At 35.9% G+C, this 25,452-nt stretch overlaps 1 protein-coding gene across 1 annotated transcript in view; it reads right to left on the reverse strand.

Annotated features, from left to right (window-relative positions):
- Window positions 1–7,161: 7,161 nt before the first annotated feature.
- NDST4 (N-deacetylase and N-sulfotransferase 4) overlaps window positions 7,162–25,452 on the reverse strand; it is a 290,180-nt gene continuing 271,889 nt past the window's right edge. Inside the window, exons 9-14 of the mRNA XM_004594507.4 lie at window positions 22,692–22,815; window positions 20,720–20,894; window positions 13,916–14,086; window positions 12,826–12,935; window positions 9,555–9,657; window positions 7,162–7,347 (exon numbers count right to left, since the gene is read on the reverse strand). Of these exons, the coding sequence (XP_004594564.2) occupies window positions 7,228–7,347; window positions 9,555–9,657; window positions 12,826–12,935; window positions 13,916–14,086; window positions 20,720–20,894; window positions 22,692–22,815 (803 nt within the window). The 3' untranslated portion in view covers window positions 7,162–7,227. The remainder of the gene's footprint in view (window positions 7,348–9,554; window positions 9,658–12,825; window positions 12,936–13,915; window positions 14,087–20,719; window positions 20,895–22,691; window positions 22,816–25,452) is intronic.

Genomic DNA, 25,452 nt, shown 5'->3' on the forward strand with positions numbered 1-25,452 from the left:
AAAAGTACTTCTTCTCATTTTGCTGTTCTGAATAAGATTTCAAACATTGCTGATCTATCAGATCAAAAACAGTGTCTATGTGTTGTAGAGCACTGGATTTTAGTTCCTTGTCAATTGGTTTTATTATTCAAATAAATCATAGGAACCAGAGATTATCTTATTCTCATGAAACTGTTACAAGCCTGCCAACCATACTTGCTATTTACTTAATCTGTTGTCCAGTGCCATCCCCTTGAGGGCCTGCATGGCGTGTGATTCCATGCATTCTGCATTGTGAGTTTATATGCCTAAAAAAGGCAATCAAACTCATGTATCCAGCTTTGGATGCTATATATTCAGCTATCTCCCAAAACCCTAAGGTAGGAACCTGTTTCTCACCAATGGGATGGATAAGAGATGATTGAGGCAAGCTGATGAAGAAGTTAGAGCTTTCACTCATGTGGCTAATGAACATTTGAAATGTGACAGTTATGCTAGGTGCTGTAGTGACAATATACAAAGTGATTTTTGAAGACACTGTATGAAGACAAGAAATAATATTTCAGCACTCATGTAGAACTGACTCCATTTTGATATTTGAAAAAGTATTGATTTTGCTGCTTTGTGAACCTCTAGTCTATCCTCCATAAAAGCTGAAAGTACATTAGTGGCTTCTATTTCTGACTTGCTTTACATTTCTTTTATTTTTTTTAAAGATTTATTTATTTTTTATTACAAAGTCAGATATACGGAGAGGAGGAGAGACAGAGAGGTTGGTTTACTCCCCAAGTGGCCACATGGCCAGAGGTGCTGCACTCTGAAGCCAGGTGTTGAGCCAATCTCAAGCAAGGAGCCCAGAGCTTCTTCCTGGTCTCTGACACGGGTGCAGGGTCCCAAGGCTTTGGGCCATGCTGGACTGTTTTCCCAGGCCACAAGCAGGGAGCTGGATGGCAAGCATGGCGGCCGGGATTAGAATCGGCATGGTTAGTGGATCCTGGCGTGTTCAAGGTGAGGACTTCAGCTGCTAGGCTATCACACTGGGGCCGCTTTGTATTTCTATTGTACAGCACTTGTTAAATAAAATGGAGTTATGAAAATACTTAGTGTAGCTTGGGCTTATGGAACAAAGAGAATTCTACGAGGAATAAAACCTTGGTCTGATTCAGTGTAGATGATAAAAAGAAGAGGTTGATGCAAAAACAAAAGCTTTACTTTGAAAGTAGATTGGAGACCACGGGGAAATGGAGTGCGTTCGGAGACCAAGAACTCTGAGGTCACCCACCCCCATTTGGATCTACCACATGGGATGGAAGAAGCCCAAATCCTGCCTTGCAGGATCCAAGGTCATTGGAACAACAACCAGGATCCCTGAGCAGTCCGCAGAAACAGAACAGTAAACTTCCTTCGGGACTAGGGAGAGGAGCTTTCTCTGGTCCTTGTCTGCTTCCAATTTTGGGTCCCCACCTCCCTCTCGTAATGACCATCAGGAGCGCTCCAGAAACCCCTCAAAACTAACAAACAAAACTAGAATAGATAGATAGAGAACAACAAAGAAAGCTTAGAACCAGACAGGATACGGTCAGCGGGGATGCACTTATAGCTCACTGGGTGGGACACAAATATTAGTTACTCCTCACTGGGGTATGGAAGATTTCTCCGCACACCCCTCCTAAACACCTAAGCTGTTGACATATATCCTGTTAGAATTATAGAGTTAGACCACCTGAAAAACAGCCAGGTTCAGCGAAAACGTGCTTCAATGCTATAAACTGCTAAATACTAAAATTAAAATAGGCATGAGACAGCTGAATAGCAATCTAAGCCATTTTAAGGTGTATAGAACACGGTTGAATATAAACCAAAATTGAAAGGTCTATGAAGAAGTCACAGGTTGTGGTTGAGAACCTGCATTTTCCTATTAACATATTGGTTAATCAATACCATGTCAATTAATGCCATACTGTTGTAAATGGTTAGAAATATTATGTTGGGACTTTTAATTGATTGGGATGATACTCTGCTGGCTCTTCCTTCAGACCAGAGATGGTCTCACCAAGAAACCATTGAATTTACCAGGACAATAAGATGCTGGACTTTATGCTTGGTAAATACCTCCAATGAAAGAATCTCAACTGAATTTGAACTATGGAAATGCAACAAGGTGGAGCAATCCACCGTGGGGGGAGGGTGTGGGGAAGGGTGGGGGGAATCCCAGTGCATAAAAATGTATCACATAATGCAATGTAATTAATTCAAAAAAATAAAATGCAATAAAAATATGTTTAAAAAAAAGAAAGAAAAAAAGAAAGTAGCTTTGCATGTTCCTAACCCAGGTGTCAGGTACTCATCTGAACCTAGGTGTCAGGCACTAACAGATTTTTGGAGTCATCACTTCTGGCATCTTGAGACATGAATGAAATTTCTGTAGTGTAAGGTAAAGCAGAATGAGAATGTTGATAATAGATGTTAAGATTAGACAAATTATTAGCCAAATTGAAACTCTTTACACTTTTTTGGTAATGTTTGATGAACTTGTATTAATTATCTACTGTGTGTGCTAATGTTAAGATTTTAAACATAGGAGAAACAGTAACATTTTTGAATGCAAACGAATTATTTCCATAAATATTTAACTTCAGGCCTTAAATATTATTTATTTGTAATAAAATGCAAAATGATTCTTGGTAATAATGAATATATACTGGAAAATATTGATATTTAATTAAGTGCTTTCATTCATAGAAAGACATTAGATGGAGCTGAAGTTGTCAATTAGGACATTATCACGGTTAAAGACATACAGATTGGTAATACTGATTCTTTTATTATGCCATAAATTTATATTTTCACATACATATAAATTTAGCCTCCATTTTTTTTACCTGTATTGAATGTATTTATGGGGTGAGGAAATTGTAGCTAATGATATGATATTCCTGATAGAATCTCTGTTTAGTTACAAAGAAATTTAGGTGAATCAAATTGTATGTGCAAGGCAGATAGTTCATTACTATAAACTGTAATCCATATCTTAGGTTGTAACCATGAGTGTGGTATAAGATATGTAGAATGGAACATAAGAATGACCTGAAAACTGAGTAAAAAGGAAGAAAAGTATAGAGACCTCAAAGAAGTAGCTGGATGGAATTACCCTGCTGTAGATGTTGGTAGTTAAGAAATGTCTGACAGCAGTGCAAAATTTACCTGTGACTAGTGATCAGAAGGATGGCTTACCATGTAAAGATACATTCCTATGTTTACAATCACATGTTTATCATACTGAAATAGAACAAATTACCACTTAATATGAAATGAGTGTGGTTTGAATAGTACAACGTATTTTTTAACTATTAAGTTTCAGCATAACTACATCAAACATTGTACTAAGTTATCAAAATATACTCATATTTAATGTATACAATAAACCAATGAAAAATACTTTATTGTTTCCACTTTACAGAACAGGAAAGTGCGACTCAACCAGGTTCTGTAAATAATCTGAGACCACACAGCTTCTAAAAGGCCCAACTGGATTGATAATCTGGAGACACAAAAGCCCACTCTCCCAACCTCTGATTATGCTTGCCATATTTTGGGATTCAGGAAATCTGTAGACAGTGATTGAGGATGAGAACAAGAAAGAAAAAAACAACCATTATTGATTAAAACCCTGGCTTTTAGAGTCGAAACATTACTCGAGTGTTCATACCAGTATTGCATAAGTATTTATTCTGGAGAGTACCAATGCCATGTTACACACATACTACACCAGATATTTTTAACAATTTCCATTTCAGCAAAAATGAAATTGTCTCTTGGATTTGCCCACCCACATCTCTGTCTGTTGAAAAGCAAGTTGAAATTTCTCACAGACCATATAAATGTTTATATACTTACAATTATACACAAATATTTCAGAAAAATATACCACAGCTGTGCTGGATTCCTCTAAATGAGATCATTTCTACTTGCAAGAATAATAAAAGTATTTTTAAATTATTATACAGAATTATTTTTGAGCTATCACATCAAAATTAGTAATGACAAAGATAGTTTGAAAATACTAAGTGACAAATTTTTCATTTTTTGTCTATAGTTACAAATAAATCAATATTCATAGCAAATGAACTGATTTAAATAACAGAAACAGTGAAAAGAGGAACAAAGGCTACAATAGACAAATGTAAATCCATTTGAAAAACTCCATTAAAAACAAAACCTCTGAGTGAAAAAAACTGCCACTTTTAAAGGGAAAAATACAATGATATAAAGAGTATAAATTTTTTCTTATTAATTCTCTTTCTTGCTGCTATTTAATTTTCTTTGGACCAAAGCAAGATTTGATTTTAGGTGACTTCTGGTAATACAATCTTGGAGACTAGTATTTGACAAGCAGAATATTTTTTAATACTTAAGTATTTTTTCTGTCTTTAAGAAACAATGTCTAATTGCTTGTGTAAGCTAAATAATTGAGTGAAGAATAAGTAACAGACAATAAATAGTGGAAGGAAAGAAGAGAAGAAGCCAGAATACTTCATAGTTTAGGAAGTTGTTCAAAGTAAAGCAAAAAAAAAAAAAAAGTTCTTTAAGTCCATGAAAGTATTTCTTTAAAATTTTAAAGAGTTACATATTAAACTTTGAGTCGACAACTCTAAGAAGGATAAAATATGAAGTTAAGACATCCTTATAACATTTTTTTCCTGCGTTACTATAGTACAATCTCTTAGTTCAGAATACCACTATGTGATTTATTCAAGATGAAGGTGAATCACAACATTAAAATCTGGTTGGTTGCCTTTATTTGTAAATTTACTAAGAAAAATGTGCACACTGATTGGAAAAAGCAGAGGGAAAAGCTGATTCAAGGTTGCAGAAAATTTTCTCACAGATGTTTGTAGACACATAAATTACATGGTATATTTAGTTTACAGAAAAATGAGGAACTGCAGAAAATAAGGCATATTTTAAAAATTCTTGGATGAGTTTTATAGCTTTGGATTGCATGAATTTTACTTGATAAGAAAAATGTATGCTGGCCCACTCTGATGGCTCAGCAGTAACTCTTCGCCTTCCTGAGTCAGGATCCCATATGGGATACAGGTTATGTCCCAGCTGTTGTACTTCCCATCCGGTTCCCTCCTGTGGCCTGGAAAGGCAGTAGAACATAGCCCAAAATTTTGGGATCCCACACCTGTGTAGGTGACCCAGAAGATGCTCTTGGCTCGTGGCTCAGGATTGCTCAGCTCTGAATGTTGCAGCCGCTTTGTGGGTGAACCAACACATGCTAGATCTTTCTCTCTGTGTTTCCTTTTCTGTGTTAATCTGTCTTTCCAATAAAAATAAAATAAATCCTAAAAAAAATTACATACGCCTTCTAATCCATAATCATATTTTTCTTCACACTTGGACAAAATACTAATATTTGTTTCAACCTAAAAATTGAAATGTAAACTGGAGGAAACTAGGAAACAAATCAACCAAAATTGCTATGATTTATGCATGATGAATGGCTTCTGAAAAGCCCACGCTCACCTGGATACCAAGTTTAAGAGTTTGAGACTCACAGTTAACAGAGAACAACAACAGTAATAGTGATTTATATAAATCCATGCTGAAGAAAAATCCTTTATTTTTTGAAAAAGATTAAAAGCTTCTAAAGTGCACTTGCAGAACAAACAAAAATCTTAATGATGTATTAATGCAAAGTTGGATTCTGAAAAGAGATGTTAAAATCCTGCTTCTTTTTCTGAACACTCAAATTTGCCTTGCTTGCTTGAAACAACAGTAAACAAAAACAAAGGCCTTTATTTTTCTATTGAATTATGCCAACAGTAATTTTTCAGACTATTGGAAAAAGTAATATTATTTACAGACATTAGAAAAATCACCGTGGAGGGAAAGTGGATTGATGGATAATGTTACCAAAGTCAGTGAGATTTACTGTTCTGTTGAGATTTTACCTTCATATATCACTGAAAAATTAACAAAGCCTTAATGCATCATCATTGACAAATAGGATAAAAATCCAACCAGCTTGATAATAACCTCCAAATAACAGAGGGGCCAGTAACTCTAAGATAAAAAGAACATCACTTTTTCTCTAGAAACTGATTTTGAATGGCATGGTTGAGAAATGGGTTTTAAGGTAGAGAATTAGTGATGTTTAAAGAGGTAAGCTTTTTAGATTAAATTTCTTTGTTTAGAGAAGCAATAAAAACATAATCTTCTACAATAGTAGATGTGCTGACATAGATGAAAAATCCATGCTTTAAAAAGATAGATATATATTACATAGAAGGCACATGCCTTGGTATTTTCATTCAATATCTTAGCAATACCGTTTTCTTCAATCTTAAATAGTGAAAACATAACGAATACTGCATCGTGGTCAAGGTGGAAATACCTAGATTGCTTTGTGGTACCACTGTGTATCCATTTAAAAATGATCTGCTGCTAAGAGTGATCCTGTGCAGTGTCTGTTTCTTCCCCCAACAAACTCCTGAATGGTTTCCTTAAACCAGTATCATCAAATCCTTTGAGAATTGCATACCAAGACAGATGTAGTAATGTCAGTAGATTTCAGAAATTTCCCTTTAGTCAAGAGAAAACAGGCAAAAAAGTATGAGGCTACAGTAATTTCTATAGTCAAAGAAATGCATAAAAAAGTAGAGACAGAGGAAAACATATGTGGGCCTAAGTTAATGGGTAATAATTATTTAAAATTCAGAGGAAAATATATGTGAGCTAAACTTAATGGGTAATAATTATTTAAAATTTAGAGGTTTGGATTATATGATTTTATTTTCATAACAAAGGAGGAAGTCAGCAGTTGGAAACTGTTAGCCCTTAACATAGATATTTGATTACTACTATCCTCATATACAAACACCTTAATCTTCATCATTTTCTCAAAAATTTAATGGATCATCGCCTATAATCTGGGTTACTGGTCATAAATAGAGTTGTTGAATCCTGTGGTTACACAGGAACTGATCCCTATTCTAGAAACTAGATAATGGTACAAAATCCCTCTACACTTCTGAAAAGCTTATGTGGGAGTGAGTGGTGGTAATTGCCAATCCAGGAATACATAATAGCTTTCATTTTATGCGAAAGATCGAAAGGGATTTATTCACGCAGTCCTCTGTTATTAATCACAAGTGCATGAAGGGGGTAACCATGGTGGGATTGAGTTTTTCCAGTTAACATTTAAAAGTTTCTTGAGAGTCTCCAGTCTTGTCTCCAGTGCTATCTGACTTTCTGCAATTCTTGTCTCAGCCAGGATGGTAGAGGCTGCCCCAATCGATGCAGTAGTTTGGACAATTCCACATTATGATCTCGGTAGTAGTTAGAGAGGAAAGATCTAGACTGGAAAGTGAAAAAAGAAAGAAAACTTGAAAGAAGTTACTTATCAAACATAATTGTGAAATCAATATTTCTCAAGGGCTTTTGCTACAATGTGTGTTCTAAATATTACCTTACTGCATTTTACTGCAAATATCAGTCATTTTTTTCTTTGTAAAGATTTGACACAAGCAAAGCTATAAATTACAGCAGGTTGAGGTACACTCTGTGACTCCTTTAACATTGGAGCACATTTATTGCTGGATTCGTGAGGACTACACAGAGAAAATTTGAGAGCAGAATCATAATGCCAGAAAGAGCTAGGCATCTCATGAACATCCAATCACTAGAAATGAGCTCTGCAAAAATGCTTGCATTTTTCTTTAAAAAATATCTCACAGAATGAAAATTAAAAGCATCAGCAGTCATAGAAGCGGAAATTCATGACCACTAAATTAACTTGCAGCATTACATAGACATTTTACTTATTCAAGACTACAAATGGCATACAGGTACATGAAAAAATATATACAATATCTCTAATCATTCAGAATATAGCATCGCATTTTAATTGCTAATTGGTTTATGCTTCTGAAATGTAATAAGGTCTCTGAAGTTCGGTTTCGTTACCTTTCTGTTGATAGTCAATCTAGAGATAATAACTTTTACTAAATAAATGGTTTTAAAATATTGTAAAACATATCAGTGCATTAGTTTTATCCTCTGTTGCTATAAACTTCAGTAAGATAAAAATCTTGTGATCGGGCTTTCTTTCTGAGTGTCATTTCATGTTACCACCCAATCAACACAGCGCTGTGCTTCTATGGTAAAATAGTGGAGGTGTGCACTTTGCCTTTGTAGTTAGAACTGGCAATTGTTTATACATTGATTTCTCACATGACAGGAATTTCATCATTTCTCTTTTTTGATTTAATTATATTTCTTGGAAAGTCAGATAAACAAAGAGGGGGAGAAACAGAAGGGAAGATCTTCTGTTGGTTGATACACTCTCCAAAAGGCCACAAAGGACAGAGGTGCTGCACTCAAGCTAGGAGTTAGGAGGCTTTTCTGGGTCTCTCAAATGGGTGCAGGATCCCAAGGCTTTGGCTCATCCTCGACAGCTTTCCCAGACCACAAGCAGGAAGTTGGATGGGAAGCGGGGCTGCAGGGATTTGAACCAGTGCCCGTATGGGATGCTGGTGCGTGCAAGGTGAAGACTTTATCCAATAGGCTGCTGTGCTAAGCACTCAGTACCTCTCTTAATCCCTCCCCAATATGAAAAAAAAATAGTTCTTTTGTTCTTGAAAGTTCTTCATCAACATTTGTGTATACTTTAGACATGGATTTAAGACAACTATATTTGATCACTTCTAGGCCTTTTGGCTTAGATCATGTATAAGACCACTATAATTTATCTTGTACCCATTTGCCAGACATTTCATTATGATTCTTCCCTTAAATCAGAGTATAAATTCTTTAAATTTGGGATAAGATGTTTATAGTAGTAGTGGGAACAATACATTGATTTCATGGCAGATTAAAATGATGACTAAAATCCTTTTGAAACTACTAAATTGAAAGCCATAGTTTAAGAACCCCCTGGCATGTCTATCTCTATTGTAACCACTTCCATCACTTGCACCCTCCTTGGGTACACCCTGCCATCACAAGATGTGCTCATGCTGTCTGGCTATACTGATGCTGGGTAGGTTACCAGCCCTAGTGTGCCACAGGAGGCATTTCTCATCATAGACTCGTTTGTACTGAGAAATCATTCTGCCCTTTTGTAGCTTCATTCATCATGGTTTTGTGCTTTCTATTCTAAATCAGTGACTATGATTTATCTATATTATAATAAATCAGAGTTTACAGCAGTTTTGTTCATCCAGGCTCTTTATCAGTTTGTTTGGTATCATGCATGTGGTAGGTATTATAATCATAAAATTTGTATATTTTATCCCCAAATGATAGATTACTAACTTATTGAGGCAAAGGAGTCATACATTTGGAAAGGACTACTTTTCAGTAAATATTTAGGTTTGAAATGCATCCAACAGCAAATTTTAGGGAAACATATCAACGTAATCTATGTACTTGCCATCTATGTATTTGTCTCTTCTAAATATATAAACTTGTTGATTCCTTAGACAGAGAAAAATATTTGTATGGCTAGTACTGAAGGAACTATCTGATTTTTTGTCTGTATTATTAAAATATCAGGGAAATATTACCTCTGGATCCATGGGTGGGTATTTTCGTCCTTTGCCTTTCCCAAGGCATTTGGTCTTTCCTCCTTCCAGTAGCTGACACCAGAAACCCTTTTGAGGATCAAACCTAAAACATATAAGGCACTTACTGATTAAGTATTGTATTCAGAATTTTCAGTGAGAGAGCCTCAACAATGGATAAGTTTACACATTTGCATTTTTATTGCTTTGTTGTATGTTCATTTCTATAGATGATCATTCAGATGATTTGAGACAGGTTAGGGGAAGTATAGGTCATATTTTTAAATGGCTCTAATTAAACGAATAAAGGAGTTTAGATCTGTAGACTAGTTTATTTATTTTAAAGTCAGGGAGTTAAAGAGAGGTATAGAGATGCTATAGGGATAGGATGATTATACACATATTACATTATATATACATATATGCATCTCTTTATATATAAATATAGATATATAGAGATAAAGAGATCTATCTATCTATCTATCTATCTATCTATCTATCTATTTATCTATCGTCTTGCATATGCTGGCTCACTTCTCAATTCTGGCAACTCTTAGGGATAGGCTATGGCAAAGCCAAGAGCCAGAGCCTTCATTCAGGTCACCTGTGTTGGTGTCATGAACTGAGCACTTGAGCTATCACGTCATCTGCCACATTCCTGGGTACATGGCAGCAGGAAGTTGGAATGGACACTGGAGCTGAGACTTGAACCCGAGCATTCTGATATGGAACATGAGTTTCTCAAGTGGTAGCTTAACTGCTATCCCAAATGCTCAAGCAGTGTAGAATAATTTTATGTGAAAGTTTCTGAAAACTACAGTTTACTTATAAGCTTATAAAAAGAGGCAATAATGACATTGCAGCCAATTTATAAAGAGCATGTAGTATATTTAATTTACCTAGTAATATGATTTTCATGTCAACTTATTTTAGCAACTCTCTTTGTATCAATGTTACTTATTAAACATCTTTACTGGAGCATACCTATGTTTATCAAAACACAAACATAATTAAACTTTCCAATTTATAAAAGTGTCACTTTTCTATTTTAAAATATTTACATGTTTCAAAAAAGGGAATATATGTATTTTGCAAAGCATGAGACACGCTACACAAATGGTGAGAGGAAAATTGGACAGCTCCTCTTTTCATTCTTGAATGTAAATAATCTCATTGGATAATTCAGGTCCCTACAGTGTTATAGAAAGAAAACTAATGTCTTCCTCCTGTGAATGCATTATGTTACAGAGGAAAGGCTGTGACCAAATTATTTTATTTATTTAAAGTTAAATATATAAGAATTTTTGTTTATGACTAGCAAGACAGGAAAAAAATAAGAGAATGAACCAAATAAGAAAGAACATTTCAAGTTTATTACTGTGGGATTTAGTGTATGCATAAAACATTGAAAAGGCTTGCATTTTGTTGCTCAGCAGATGTTTTAGTAGGATGAAGCATAATTGACTGGGATGTAGTTAATTAGTTGCAGGATATTTTGTTGCCCTTGGCCCATTCCTGTAATACCAGTGCACCTGCAATTTGCCTCTGCACACGTGTGAACTCGTTTAAGGGGAGGAGGAAATTTTCTCCACAGTTCTCTGCTCAACCTATTATTAGAGACCTGATCCTTTCAGTCCAAGTCGTCCTAGCACATGTTATCAATTAAAATTTAATATATCACCAGTTAAATGGGTAAAGAGAAGACAGAGTCACTTCCAACCTGTGCTTTCCAATCAGTTCCCTGCCTATCACAGTGTTTTCTCTGGTTTTCTCTAATTTCCCAAGAGAAGAAACAATTAGGCATGCTGTGCAAAATGAGATGGAGAAGTAGGTTCCATTGTGACCCTGACAGCATTTTCTGCCCCAGGATGAGAATATTTAGCTGCATTAAGGCAAAATACAGTTAGGCAAGAAAACCAAGATATCTAGGCACATGCTGAGCACACATCCTCTGCGCTCAGGAACTGCAGAGGTCTCAGGGTGGGCTGCGGTCACTCCTTGCTCTTAACAGCAACTGTTCTATGCAGGATTTAGCACAGCCTGAGGCTAGGAGCCCTGAAAGATAGGGTTGTCATAACCTTGAAGGAAAAGGATTTTGCAGCCGTGGTTTCATTTATTGCATTGGCAACTTTATGTACCTGAAGTCTAACAAAGGGCATTTATCCTCTCAAGTTATAGCAGTTCATTGTTTTATGGCTTTATTTTAGTAGGCATGAAATTGTAAAATTAAGATGTCAAGCCTTTCTCAAATAACTGTTAGACAACTTCTAGAGCAGTGGTTGCTTGCCATTTGAGTTCTTTTATTACGCTGAACATCACTATAGTCATTAATTTTTGTGCTGTGTGGGACATATTAAGAACCATATATCTTGTACTTGTTATAATCTCTTCTTCAAAAGTATGACTTTATAGTTATTGAACCATAAGCAACTGTTTGTAGAAAACAGGATGAAACTGTTACCTAAACTAATTCTGAGAGCGAAGGTTTCAATGATTCATGCTAAACACGTCATGAGAAACTTTATTTACTTAAACAGGAACATGCCTTGTGTTGTTAGATCCATGTGTAGGTAAAACTTCATTAAGGCTGGTTTAGTGGGTAAAGAACAACCAAATCTTATTACTGCTTTTCCTGTCTCTCCATTATCCAGTCTAATTGTCTAATTGCTGGTTCTAATCTGCTATGTACTAGGAAATTAGATAATCAGACTTGTTTGAATTATGCCTGAAATTTAATGGGCTCTGCATTAGCCCTTGCATGGCAGCTTTTCAGGAGTAAAATACATGCTTTTGATAAGTATTTGTGGCTGAGAATGTATGTTTTAAATTTTTTTGTTGATGGATTTCTTAGGGTTTGGTTTTATTTATTAAGATGCTTTAGCAATATTCATCATCTGCTTTTTCATTTCTAACCTGTAAATTACGTCAGTGAGAAGAATATCTCTTCTTCACCAGGACAACATCAATTCATAGGACATTTTTTGTTCAGAACAAATAAGTAACATGATTATTTAACTAAAACGATACAGAGAAAAAGTTCACCAAAAGAGATTTTTTTCATAAAATAATAAAATATATGTAAGATAACACTGTATAGGAAAAAGTATTCCTGATATTCATAAGGAAGATATCACAGAATGAAATTGACTGCTTTTGAGTAGCATAATGATGCATAAAATCATAACTAGCATTAATGAGGATATATACACACCTACCAGTGATAATTTATGACTGCAGCTAAAGGAAATGAAATTAAGCATGAGAATATACTCACGTTAGTGCTTCAGAGTAATTATAATGAGGAGTAACTCCCAGAAACTTCTGGACTTCATCCATCACAGTAGCTGGGTCAGATCTCAGCTGCTGTCCGTCAATAATTAGTAACTGCAATGTCAAAAATAATCACTTTGTGAATAAGAATGCTAAATAGAATAGATGGAGCTGTCTATCCAGACTTGGTACAACATTAATAAATTAGGGTAATAGGAAGAAAACAAATTCTTCTGAGAATACCTACTCATGTTTACTAAATTTGTATCCTTCCAACAAATAATAAAGTTTTCCATAGGCATTTTTGTGTAAATTATCAAGTTGCAGCCCTTAACTTACTTTACTGTAAATCAGAAATAAACACAGCTATTTTCCTTGATATTCATCACAAACAGAATTTTCCATTTGCAGTGTGATCAGATATTTTTCCAGACTACCCTAACCTGGGGACTGACCCTTGAGATTAGAACTGTGAAGCAGTGTGTATTCTGATGAAAATTAACAAAGCGAAGAGGGAGAAATGTTCTTCCTATTTTTTGACTCACAAACCTGGAATATCAAGACTAAGTTATGCTACAAATGTCATTGCTGAATCCTACTTGCTGGGAACTCAATTCTGCTGAGCTGAAATGAAGAATTTTAAAGTATGAGTGCTTTCCTCAAACTCTGTAGGTTATATTCTGTCCTGTGCTGTTGGAGCTGCTAAGGCACTGTTCTTTTGGCAGGCTAGTGTTTGACCTTCGTATAAGGATAGACACCAAATGTACATTTGCACATGGTGCTCCATAAGGTTATTGCTGAACTGACTGCTCTTCTAGCAGCTAATAATTGTTTCCCATGAATCCCATGTTTTCTCTGTGGATATTTATCACTTTAGACAGCCACTTTTCAGAAAAAAGTTTCTTGAGGTTGTGTTTCAGAGTCACTCAACAATCATCTGATTGTATTACTGCAATTAGTAGAGTTCAAAACCTACATAATGTCCTAACTTTGCACTATCTATATAAATGTGTCAACATGAATTCACATTTTCTGATTGACATTGCAGCATAATTATGATACACCAAAAGAAGAAAGTAGGTTTAGTATGTTACCTGAGAAGTGTCAAAGTAAGTCAGCCATCTCTCTATGTGCACCGCATACCATCCAGGAATGAGGCATCTCTTCTGCAAGGTCTTAAGGTCAGATGGAGCCCAATGATCGGTTGTAATAACTTCATAGAAATTAAACCTCAGGGCAGCTGGGTCTTCATGTGATCGCTGGTGCTTTATAAAGATAGTGGACTGCAAAGTTAGTGTTTTGTTTTCTATAGGTTATGTGTTTCATTGTTTGAGTTACGTGTGTGAATGTCTGACATAGATATGTATGTTATATATATATATATAATGTATATATATACACATACGTATATGTGTGTATGTCTCTTTTATTGTACATAAAGACACAGGAGATATTCATCCTTAAAGTTTGCTGAGGTATCATTCATGCTGATGTTGCCCAATATCCTTTTCTTTTGCTCTTTCATAGTTCTCTACCAGGGTTTGCTCATTTCTCAATACAGCTTTACTGCTACGTTTTGTGCTAATTCCTCTGTTTCCTTCAAACTTACCCAATGTTTGACAGGTAAGGGTAAGTCTGACTCAACAAGAGGTGGATTTCACAATCAATACAACTTCACGAGAGTTTATTACGTTACTTTGTAAAATTGCATAATGAGCTTCATGAGTAATGGATCCTATGCATGAACCAGAAACAAAAACAACTAGAAAAGTGAAGGTGATGAGGAAATAGTAAAAGCTCACATAATAATAAGGGAGTGACATATTCGTGGTGCTTGAGTAAAGCCCTCTTATTTTGCACAGTTGACATTACTGCATATGCATTATGTAGAACATGTATGTAATATAACTGGTATATATATAAATGTACATGCATAAAATAGTGGAGATTATATAATTTCTTGAGTTAACAAATGGATAGATATTACATCTCAGATAAATAATTATAGGCACACTATGTTTATATTAACACAGTGCAATACTACTGATTTTTCTATTTCAATAATGATAATATTAATATGCTCTGTATTCACCTACATTAGTTTAGTGCCAATTTTTCTTTATATCCCTGAAATAAGAAGATCGCCACAAAATTGTGAGCAAAATGTCACAAAGGGGCACATTTTGTGAAAAAAAATAGCACTATAGCTTCTTTGTGAGGTACATTATGAAAAAGTGGCTTAGAAATTACAGTGGTAGGTGACATTTGTAGGAGTTTTTGTGACACATGCTGAACCTGTATTAGTGGTATTTACTGAACAGACAAGAGTAGCTAAGTAATGGCAGCATTATCTTGAAATGTGGAGCACTTTGGGGTCCTACTCTTACCAATATAATAATGAAAAGTATTCTCAGAATAAAGAATTCCTTTCCAACCTATATATTTACAGAATTTATTTAAATCTATTTCAGTTGATTTTTCTATGGGGAGAAAAAGATTCATTTAACACTGCTCCAAGCAGTATGCAAGATTTCTGTTTGGAAAATAGTTACTATTTCCCTTGAATAGATGCATTTGAACCCTTACTATCTTACTGCTTTTGGTATAATTTTTAGAAATCAGTATACTTGCTTTGATGAAGTTTTCATGAAGCCAGATAACTGTATTTTTGTTTCTTGTGGGAAACAATGATTCCTAGATTCTGGTGGCAATTTATCAATCTTATTTCCAATCCAAACACTTCATTTGGATTCTCAGGCACTTACAATGCCATTTGTGGCTGTGCTTGCTCTATTAATTGGTAATTGTTTTCAACAATTTGTATTTACTGAAGACGTTTAGAAAACTTGGGGAGGGGAAGAAGGAAGACAACATTTGAAAAATATTAGCCTTATTTTTCCCCTTTGAAAAATTGACTCAACAGACTAAAGTCTCTACCTGCGAGTGCCGGCATCCCATATGCGTGCTGGTTTGTGATCCAGCTGCTCCACTTCCTATTTATCTCCCTGTTTATGGCCTGAGAAAGCAGTGAAGGATTCCAAATCCTTAAGACACTGTACCCATGTAGGAGACCAGAAAGAAGTCCCTGGCTCCTGGATTTAGATTGACAGCTTCCGGCTGTGTGGCCATTAGGGTATGAACCAACGGATGGGAGTTGTTTTTCTCACTCTCCTCAGTGTAAATACACCTTCTTTCCAATAAAGATTAATAGATTTTAAAAATGTCGAATCAGGACCCACACTGTGGCACTGTAAAGCTACCATCTGCAGTACCAACATGCCGTGTGGGGGCCAGTTCTAGACCTTGTCCCTCAACTTCAATGCAGGCCCATGCTACCACAACTGAGAGAGCAGCAGAAGATAGTACAGGTGCTTGGGTCCCGACTTCTCCATAGGAGACTTGGAAGAAGCTCCTGGTTCCAGGCTTATGGCCATCAGTGAAGTGAATCAGCGGACTGAACACTCCCTCCCCGCAAACACACCTTCTATAACTCTGCCTTTCAATTAAGTAAAATAAATCTATGCAAAAAAGTCTTTTCATTTATCTCAGCATTCATTTCTGTTATTAAACATACATAAGCACAAAAAACACTCATATACTTGGGATTTTGGTATGCATACACTACATGGATGTATACAACTTCAGGATCATTGATTTGATCATACTTACAGTCTGCTTCACATTTTCATCCCACTCTCATGTACAAAGATTTTGTGTCCCCATTTTCTCTCTTTAAAGTGTTACCTCTCAACCTATCACTTTGCGTTTTATCAATTTTTCTGCTCAAAAGGGGAGGCCACCAAAGAGGCTTCAATGACTCTCTCCCATGCACTCAAATTCACCTGCATGCCCTTTGGTTCCAAATGCCACCCCTCAGGGTTCAGGCATGTGGACTTAAAAGCTGTGGATAGAATCCACTGCTCTCGTTGATCTGGCAGAGCACAAACGAGTGTCTTTACTTTCGGTAATTTATATAGAAAAAATAACATTTTCTTTAATAGGATTGTGGACAAAAGCCACACTGTTTTATCTTATTTTAACACCCAAGAAATTCAGCTATTTTTCATTTCTTTTTGAAAAAAAAAAAAAAGAATGTCTTTGATTATCACAACATGAAATTGATACAGCATCCTATTGGAATTGGACCAAGAAAAGCAATGTTGTTACAACAGTTGTATCTCAAGGTCCAAAGTTAGTTTTTATATATAGTATTATGGATTCAGGTCTATCAAAATGTTTGTTTACCAGCACTTCCAAATCCTAGTAGTGTTAATATAATCATGACAAGTTTTTCATTCAATGATTTAATAAATAAAACATATTTACTAATTGAAAACCAATCTTAATTACAGTTCATGTTCATTCCCTGTATTTTCCTATGCAGCTTTGATTTTCTGCTTTCAGAACACATTTCTAGGAGAAGCTGTTCAGGTTAGTGGGAGAGACATCGTAAATCAGAGTGCTCAGGTCCAACTCCCACCTCAGCCTTGGAACTGCAGTCCTGTTAACGCAGATCCTGAAGGCAGAAGCTGAGCAAACTAATTGGGTTTCTGCTGCCCATGTGCCAGAACTGGCTGGATTTCCTAACTCCTAGCATTGGCCTGGCCTAGTCCTGTCCTTGCCTGCATTTCGGGAGTAATCCAATGGGTAAGAGTTCTCTCTCAAAAATAAATTAGACAATTACAAGTAAAATGCATTTCTATTTCCTGAAGTATTTATAGTAGCTATCTTTTTATCTCTCCTTAACTTTGCCTCATTTTTTTCCTGTGGGAATTTTTCCATCTTGTCTATCAGACTATCACAGAATTCATTTCCTCTGAACTCCTAATTCTGTGTAGTAGCTTTTCTTGTTTCCCTCCTTCAAAATAACATTTCTGAGTCTTCTGCAAAAGTTGCATCTATTTCTTCATTACAAACTATCATTCCTTGCCTGGATGCACTTGGCTTTGTTCTTTTCACTCAGCTGCTAGGGGCTCCAGTTCTCTATACATCTTTCCTTTCAAAAAGAAAAAAAACAAAAAACTTCAAGCCTAGTTTCACTTCATTGACTTTTTTTTTTTTAAGATTTACTTATTTTTATTGGAAAGTCAGATATACAGAGAGGAAGAGGAAAAGAGAGGAAGATCTTCTGTTGGATGATTCACTCCCCATGTGAGCACAAGGGCCATAGCTGAGCCCAACCGAAGCCAGAGCCAAGGGCTTCTTCCAGGTCTCCCACATGGATGCAGGATCCCAAGGCTTTGGCCCAACCTCAACTGCCTTCCCAGACCACAAGCAGGGAGCTGGATAGGAAGCAGGGCTTCTGGGATTAGAACACACACCATTAAGGGATCCTGGCGCATTCAAGGTGAGGACTTCAGCCATTAGGTCTCTGTGCCAGGGCCCGCTTCAGTGACGTTTTAGTAATTTTGGTGCTAGCATCTCCGCCTCCACATGGCAGTGCTGCCTTGTCTTGAATTCTGTGTCTCCACACTCCTATATTGTTCATTTTTGAAAAATATATTCCAGTTGTATTTTATTGCCTCTTTTTCTGCCTCAATCTGCTCTGTACTTTTCATCTTCAAACTTTCTGCTTGGGTGATTTCACAATTTTTTTTTTTTTTTTTTTTTTTTGGCTGTGACTTCCTAGCTCTGATTCACAATGTGTTCTTTCTTTCCCAGGCCTTTCTCCGTGGATTTCAGTTTACATCACTCTTCTTTTTGGTTGAGATAAAGCTATACACAAGTGACGGTCACTGTCTGTGATTCCTTAGTCCAGAACCTCCCACTCCAACCACACACCACCTGTATTCTTTAGTGATTTTTTTTTTCCCCTGCATGGGAGTGTGTGGTTGCCTTCTAAATGCTCAAATAGAAAATTCAGTTCATCCTTGATACTATTTCCTCAATGTCTTCTGTAGGTTTTAGTGCTAAAGCATCTCTTGAGCTCCTTCATCCAGTTTTTTCCTACTACCTTTGCCTTGCTGTCTTCATTTTGCCTACAGTCCTGCTGCAAGAGACTTTAATTTGGTTTCTCTGGACAGTCATTTGTCATGTTCCAATTCATTCTTCAAATGGCAGATGGTATGAAAGATTTACTAAAGGAAATCTAGCCATCTCACATAGGTCCCCCTTTTTAAAAAGATTTCAATTGCTCAAAACATGCAGTTCTCATAGTGCTCCTTCTGCATCATTTCCTACAGGTCTCTGCTAAGGGTTTAATATTAGTTTTATGAAATTTGCCTTAACTCTCCCAAAGTACAGTGTTCCTTGAAACCAACACACTTTACATAAATTATTTTCCCTCCCCTTTTATCCTTCTGTCTCTCAAGTTACGCATCCTTAAATTTTAAGTGTAATGATTATTTTCATAGATAATACTCTGACTATATTTATACACTTCCAGAGAGTAATTTATATGTCTGGTTACATGTCTTTGTAAATTTTAGTTTTATCCATCTCCAGGTAAAATGCTTGCATTATTACTGAGTAAGACAATTAATTGTTCTTGCAGGATATTGCATTTCAGTGTGACATAATCATATTTTTATTTTGATAATATACACATGTATCTGTCCATTGTTGTGAAGTTTTCCTGATGATTAATTCCAAAGGAAGAATCATAGCACAAAATCATCTTTACATAACTCTTGATACTGCCAAGTGAGTTTTCAGAAAGTATGTGGGGGCCCAGCATTGTGGCATATAGTTACATCCTGTAGAAATACTAGGTGAATTCCATGTTGCTCAAATTTTGATCCAGCTTCTTGCTAATATACTTGGAAAGCAGCAAAATATGGCCCAAGTTGTTGCCCTTTGTCACCTACGTAAGAGACTCCAGTGGAGTTCCAGGCTTCTGACGCTGGACTGAGTCATCCCCAACCACTGTGGCCATATGGAAGAATGCTCTCTCACTCACTTCTCTCTGTGTGTCACTCCCTCTGTCTGTGTTAATTTGCTTTCCATAATTAAACAAAAATTAAAATAAAAAGTATTCCAAATATATCATTCTATTAGAACATTTGACAACCTTTGTTATCACACTCTTGTCAGTGAAATATAAAATTTTGTCAATATTATTACTTAACTTTACATATTGTTGACCTTTACTAGTGTAAATATTTCAGGAATTATTTATTTATTTCAGAATTATTCAGAGATATGGAAAGAGAGAGAGCGAGAGAGAGCTAGAAGCTTCATCAAGGTCTCTCACATGGGTGGCAGAGACCCTAACCTTTGGGACATCTTCTGCTGTTTTTTCCAGGCCATTAGCAGAAATCTGGAAAAGAAACAGAGAACTGAGACAGAAACGAGTGCCTATATGAAACATTGGTGTTACAGGCAGTGGCTTTATCTGCTATTTCCCAATGCCAGATCATATGTATTGATAATTTTTCCATATTAATCATTGACAAATTGCATTTTATGTGTTATTATATGTATAGGAGTGTGTGTGTGTGTGTGTAGGTGTGTATGTGTGTGGGGGGAGTGATTTTTGTACTGTTGTACTATTGCTCCATTTGCCAATTTGGAATGCTTTTTTTTTTTTCCCCACAAATTAAGAGGACTTGGATAATTTATTGTGTATTTACTAAAGATGCTCTCCTTACATATTGACTTTTAATTCTGTTGATTTTTGACAGATCAGTATTTCATGGTCTGAAGCCAGGAGTTTCTTCCAGGTCTCTCACAGTGGGTGCAGAGGCCAAAGTACTTGGGCAATCCTCAACTGTTTTCCAACATACATTAGCAGAGAGCCAGATTAGAAGTGGAACAGCCAGGACTTAAATCTGGACCCATACGGGATACGGAGTCACAGGCAGAGACAACCTCTTATGCTGCAAAGCTGGTCCCAACACTTTCTGGGATTTAGAGGAGCCACCATTGTCTATATTCAAGCTATCACCTAATGCTCCTACCTGGTACCAGGAGTATGCCCTGTCTGAGGGGTCGATGAGGATGGTGATAATCTTGGCTTTGGGGATGAGAGATGCAGCTCGCTTTGGAGCTTCCTCTGAATGGAAGTAATTAGCACTCTTTTCAAATAGAAAATCACTGGTGACATTGGGTGGAGTAGGGAAGAAGTCCATATACCTGAAGGCAGAGAACAACAATTAATCTAATATTTTTTCTTATAAGTTATTTTAGCATTTTAAATTAACTCATACCAGTTTATGATAATTGTGCCATAATAGTTTAAACAGTGGGTATTCTATATATTTTATTATAAATCTAAAGTATTACTCTTTCGATGACACATTTTGGGGAAGGGAAAAAGGAAGATGGAATATGTAGAGCATAAGAAACAGGGTATATGCTGTGGAAATGGGCTGAGATTCAGTGCTAGTGGTTATGAGAAGCCAAAGCCAAACAGTAACAGTAAAGCCAAAAGTTTACTCCTGAAAAGTAGAAGCACAAATGCAGAAATTCCTAAGGTGAGATTAAAATGCACAAGGCAGAAAGAACTGTAACTCAAAATAGTTACAAAAATCTAAATAAGCTAGAGCATAGCTATTCTGCTATTCTCCTTTGGAATTTCTGCATAACCTGTAGTACATGTGGCAATGTTAACACATTACAATCAATCTACTGTAATTGAGGGATGTTTCCTACTGGCTGATCCTATGGTGCCTCAATAGGTTCATTCCTCCATGTGTTGTCAGAACGTTCCTCTGTGTATAGATTATGGACTCAATATGTTTTGAGGTTAATTCAGTGCAAAGCTTTAATTGTGTGTGTAGCTCTCCTTACACTTCATCACTTCTCTAACCCCCAAATGTTCTAGAAATAAATAATGAGAGCAATTAAGAAGTCATATAAGACACTCATTTCCCTCTCTGACATTTGCTATTATGTTTCCCAAAAGTGGAGTGGTAAAAATCTCATATATAGTTCTACTGAACAATTTGTGTTCCATTTGTTCTCTGATAAAGAGCAAACTGCTCTCATGCTTGTAGAAGTTTTCATGTACATTTGAAACTTATTTAGCCTTTTAAAGGTACCATTCATGATGGGAAGACCAATAGGTCCACAGGTTTTAGAACCACTCAACTCTCAAAAAATGGCTCTTTCATTGAGGACAGGTTCACATGTGATGGTGACATTTAAAGTCATACATCGGAGATGTTCATTAAAGCAAAGTTCCCTTGTGTGAGGTTATATTATACACATGGGAACTGGAAATTAAACTCAGGTACCTATTTTCTTGGAAAATTGAGGTGCAGTTAGGAAAAAAATCGTTATAGTGAATATCACTTACAAAATCAGGTTTATTTTTTATTGGCATATGAATATAATCAGATTTCATTTTTTCATAAATAGTGAAGTGCTAATTAATATTTCTTCAGGAGGGTGTATAGCTATAATTAATTTGGCTATTGAAATGCTTTGCAATTATTTTCATGACAAACATCAGCCCACAATACAATGAAATATGTACTTCGTACAATAATGAAAATACATGCCACAGAATATCAAGTAGAGCAACATACTGATTAATTCACTGTCTCAAGTGTTACTGTGAAGACAAACTGTGCTTACTAGAAAAAAGATTAGAGTAATAAAAAGATTTAAAAATTAGAGAAACGATAGTATATTTAGATATAATTTTAAATATTCCTATGAATGCTAAAGAAATAGAACCCAATAATGCTTATTATTCCATAATATTAATTTACTAGAGAAACATTGTCATTATTTCACTGTCAAAATCAAATTATAGGCAACACTGAAATATCATCATTACAAATTAATTTCTAATTCACTGTGATAGAATTGAATGTTACAAGCTTATTCTGTAATTATGCATATGCCATGCATACATCTGTAATTGCTCTGCAAAGAATGAGCATGTATTAACAGTAGAGTTTATTTTTTTGCTATTTTTCTTACCAGTCAATTCCCTTGTGATAATTGTTGCCATTAAAAAATTGAACTTCCTCAAATGTTTTTGGACTGGGGAGATTGCTGATGATGGAAGGATGCATGAGAAGGAATAAGTAAAGTGCCGTTGTTCCTATCACAGAAAAGAAGGACAAGGTCATATGGCAGTAAAAGAAGAGACAAAAAACATTTTAAAAAGAATATTGTGTATTCAAAAAAAATAATAGCCAAAAGACTTCCTTGCATCAAAATAATGCTGGAAATTTGGTACATTGTTTTTTTGCTGGCAACAGCTTAATTGCTCTTCTGCAAGTGTCTGTGATACTGTTTATCTAGCGTTTAAGTTCCTGTTAGTACAGAGCCAATAAATAAATAAAAAAAGACTGATGATCAGGCAATTGTAGAACTTCAGAGATCCTGAGGATCAATTTCTCTCCTGGAACTAGTTGAGAGGCAAGGCAACAATAACATAGGTGCCGCCACCTCTGATTTTGGTAACAGACATGGTACTTAAACTTAGGTCTTCTGATTTTAGATTAACTGATTTGAATATGCAATAAATGTTGATGTGCTACTCTCTATAAAATCATGGGATATTGATCAGAAATGACTCATGATAAGGAACATATATTTACTGTCCTCAGTAAACTCAGTGCATTTGTGTATCTGGGTTAGGTAAATTAAGTGATAGTGAGAAATGTAATGAAATGACTAGTTATTCTAAAATACAACAAAATGGGTGACACAGGTTTGAAAAGATAGTGAGGTCTTCCAGGAAAACAATTTCATTTTAAAAACATGCTATCCAACAAGTTTGGAGGAATCAGAAAGGGTCTAGAACATTCATCATTTGACACCCTCACAAACAGAGTCAGGCACTACTAAGTTGAACAGATCCACTTAAAAACCTACGTAGTGGGCATATCCCACAAATCTCACATGTAATCTCTGAACTGTATTTCCCTTGGAGCAAGGTCATAGACCATAGACTGCAGGAGATAGGCCATAGAGTGACTGGGTCATTACAGCTCTCATAAATCAAGGCTTCCCTTCTTGAAAAGGTCAACTCTTACCACAGAGTAAGGGATGTGTATGTTCTAGCTCTAGGAGAGATGGGGCTAAGCTCTGCAGATGAAACGATAGAGTAATTACCATTGCAGTTACACATCTGGAGGCAGAAATGTCAGAAAGGAGCTGGATTTTGTTCAAATGTACTGTCAGGTATATACATATGTGAAGACTGCTAATAGATACATGAAAACTTGCTCATTTTCCCTACTGATTAGGAAAATATAAATAAAAACCACAATGAGGTTCCACCTACTCCAGGGAGAATGGCCTAGTGGATGCAGGAAAAAATACACTCTACTCTACTGTTGATGGAGGAGTAGGCTAGTATAACCACTATGGAAACCAGTATGGAAAATGCTAAGAGAATTGAAAATGGATCTTCCTAATGACCCAGCTATTCTACTCTGGGAAATATATCCAAAGGAACTGAAATTTGCATATGAGGGTGGCCTGTGACCCTATATTTATTGCAGCACAATCTAAAGTAGTGAAGACATGAAAACAACCCAGGTGCCCACTGAAAGAGGAATGGATAAAGAAACTGTGACACACATACTCTATGGAATACTACTCAGCCATCATAAATAACGAAATTCCAACATTTGCAACAAAATAGTACCAACTAGAGACCCTCATTCACAATGGAATAAGCATGTTCTGAAAACACAAATATCTTATATTCTTTCTGGTATAAAATAACATTCATGCAAAATACAAGATGTATCTTGTAGTGTACACCACCATGCTGGAATACAAGGAGGTCTCCCAATAAAATTGTAACTATAGCTTTACAATAGGATGCTAGACTAGCTAGCATTGTCTATATGCGCAATGTCATGATATAGTAAGTAGCAGAATGATGAACTTGTGACTGTTGCTAAAGGACTATATTGTGTCATAATACAGGGGCAAACATTGGGAGAGAAATTGGGGAATGAAAGGGGAACTCCATGTGTCTATGGAAATGTATCATGAAAAATAATACTAACATAATACTTTCACAGTTACAATATGGAGCAAAATCATCCAAATCACTTTAAAACAACACCAGCACAATAGTTTAGAGTGATGACAAATATTATTTTGATTTTTTTTGTGTGTTATTTAGTTATGAGGAAAGTGTATGGTAAGCAGTCCATTTGATGGTTTACTAATTTTCCTCGTTGTTGAGAAGTCCGAGTTGATTATGTATTTAATATGATAACCATTTGTGTGCTGTGAATTGCATTAAGAGTTATGTAGGGCAGAGATGATGCTTACTAAATGTACAAAATGGATTGATGAGATTAGCCAGTTAAATCTTTTCACCAGTGAGGCACTCAACAGCCCATGAGATATTTATTAAAAATGTCAAGTAAATCCTCTTATTTTTGTGTGATAGTGTCAAATAGCAGTAAAATAAACATGTTAAGATCCTTAAAAAAAAACAAAAAACAAACAAACAAAAAAAACACAACACCAGCAAATGAAGAAAGAAACAGAATTGGTTAAGCACTGAATTAGAATGTCAGACGATGCAGTTTGTGGGTAAAGCTGCAGGTTGCAATGCCAGAGTGCTAGTTTGGATTCTGGATATCCCACTTTGGATCTAGTTTTCTGCTAACACACCTGGAAAAGCAGCATAATGTGGCCTGAGAACCTGGAATTCTGCTATCCACATGGAACAACTGGATGGAATTCCTGGCCCTGACCTGTTTGG

This window comes from Ochotona princeps, chromosome 7 (genome assembly GCF_030435755.1).
Source record: "Ochotona princeps isolate mOchPri1 chromosome 7, mOchPri1.hap1, whole genome shotgun sequence".
NCBI lineage: Eukaryota > Metazoa > Chordata > Mammalia > Lagomorpha > Ochotonidae > Ochotona > Ochotona princeps.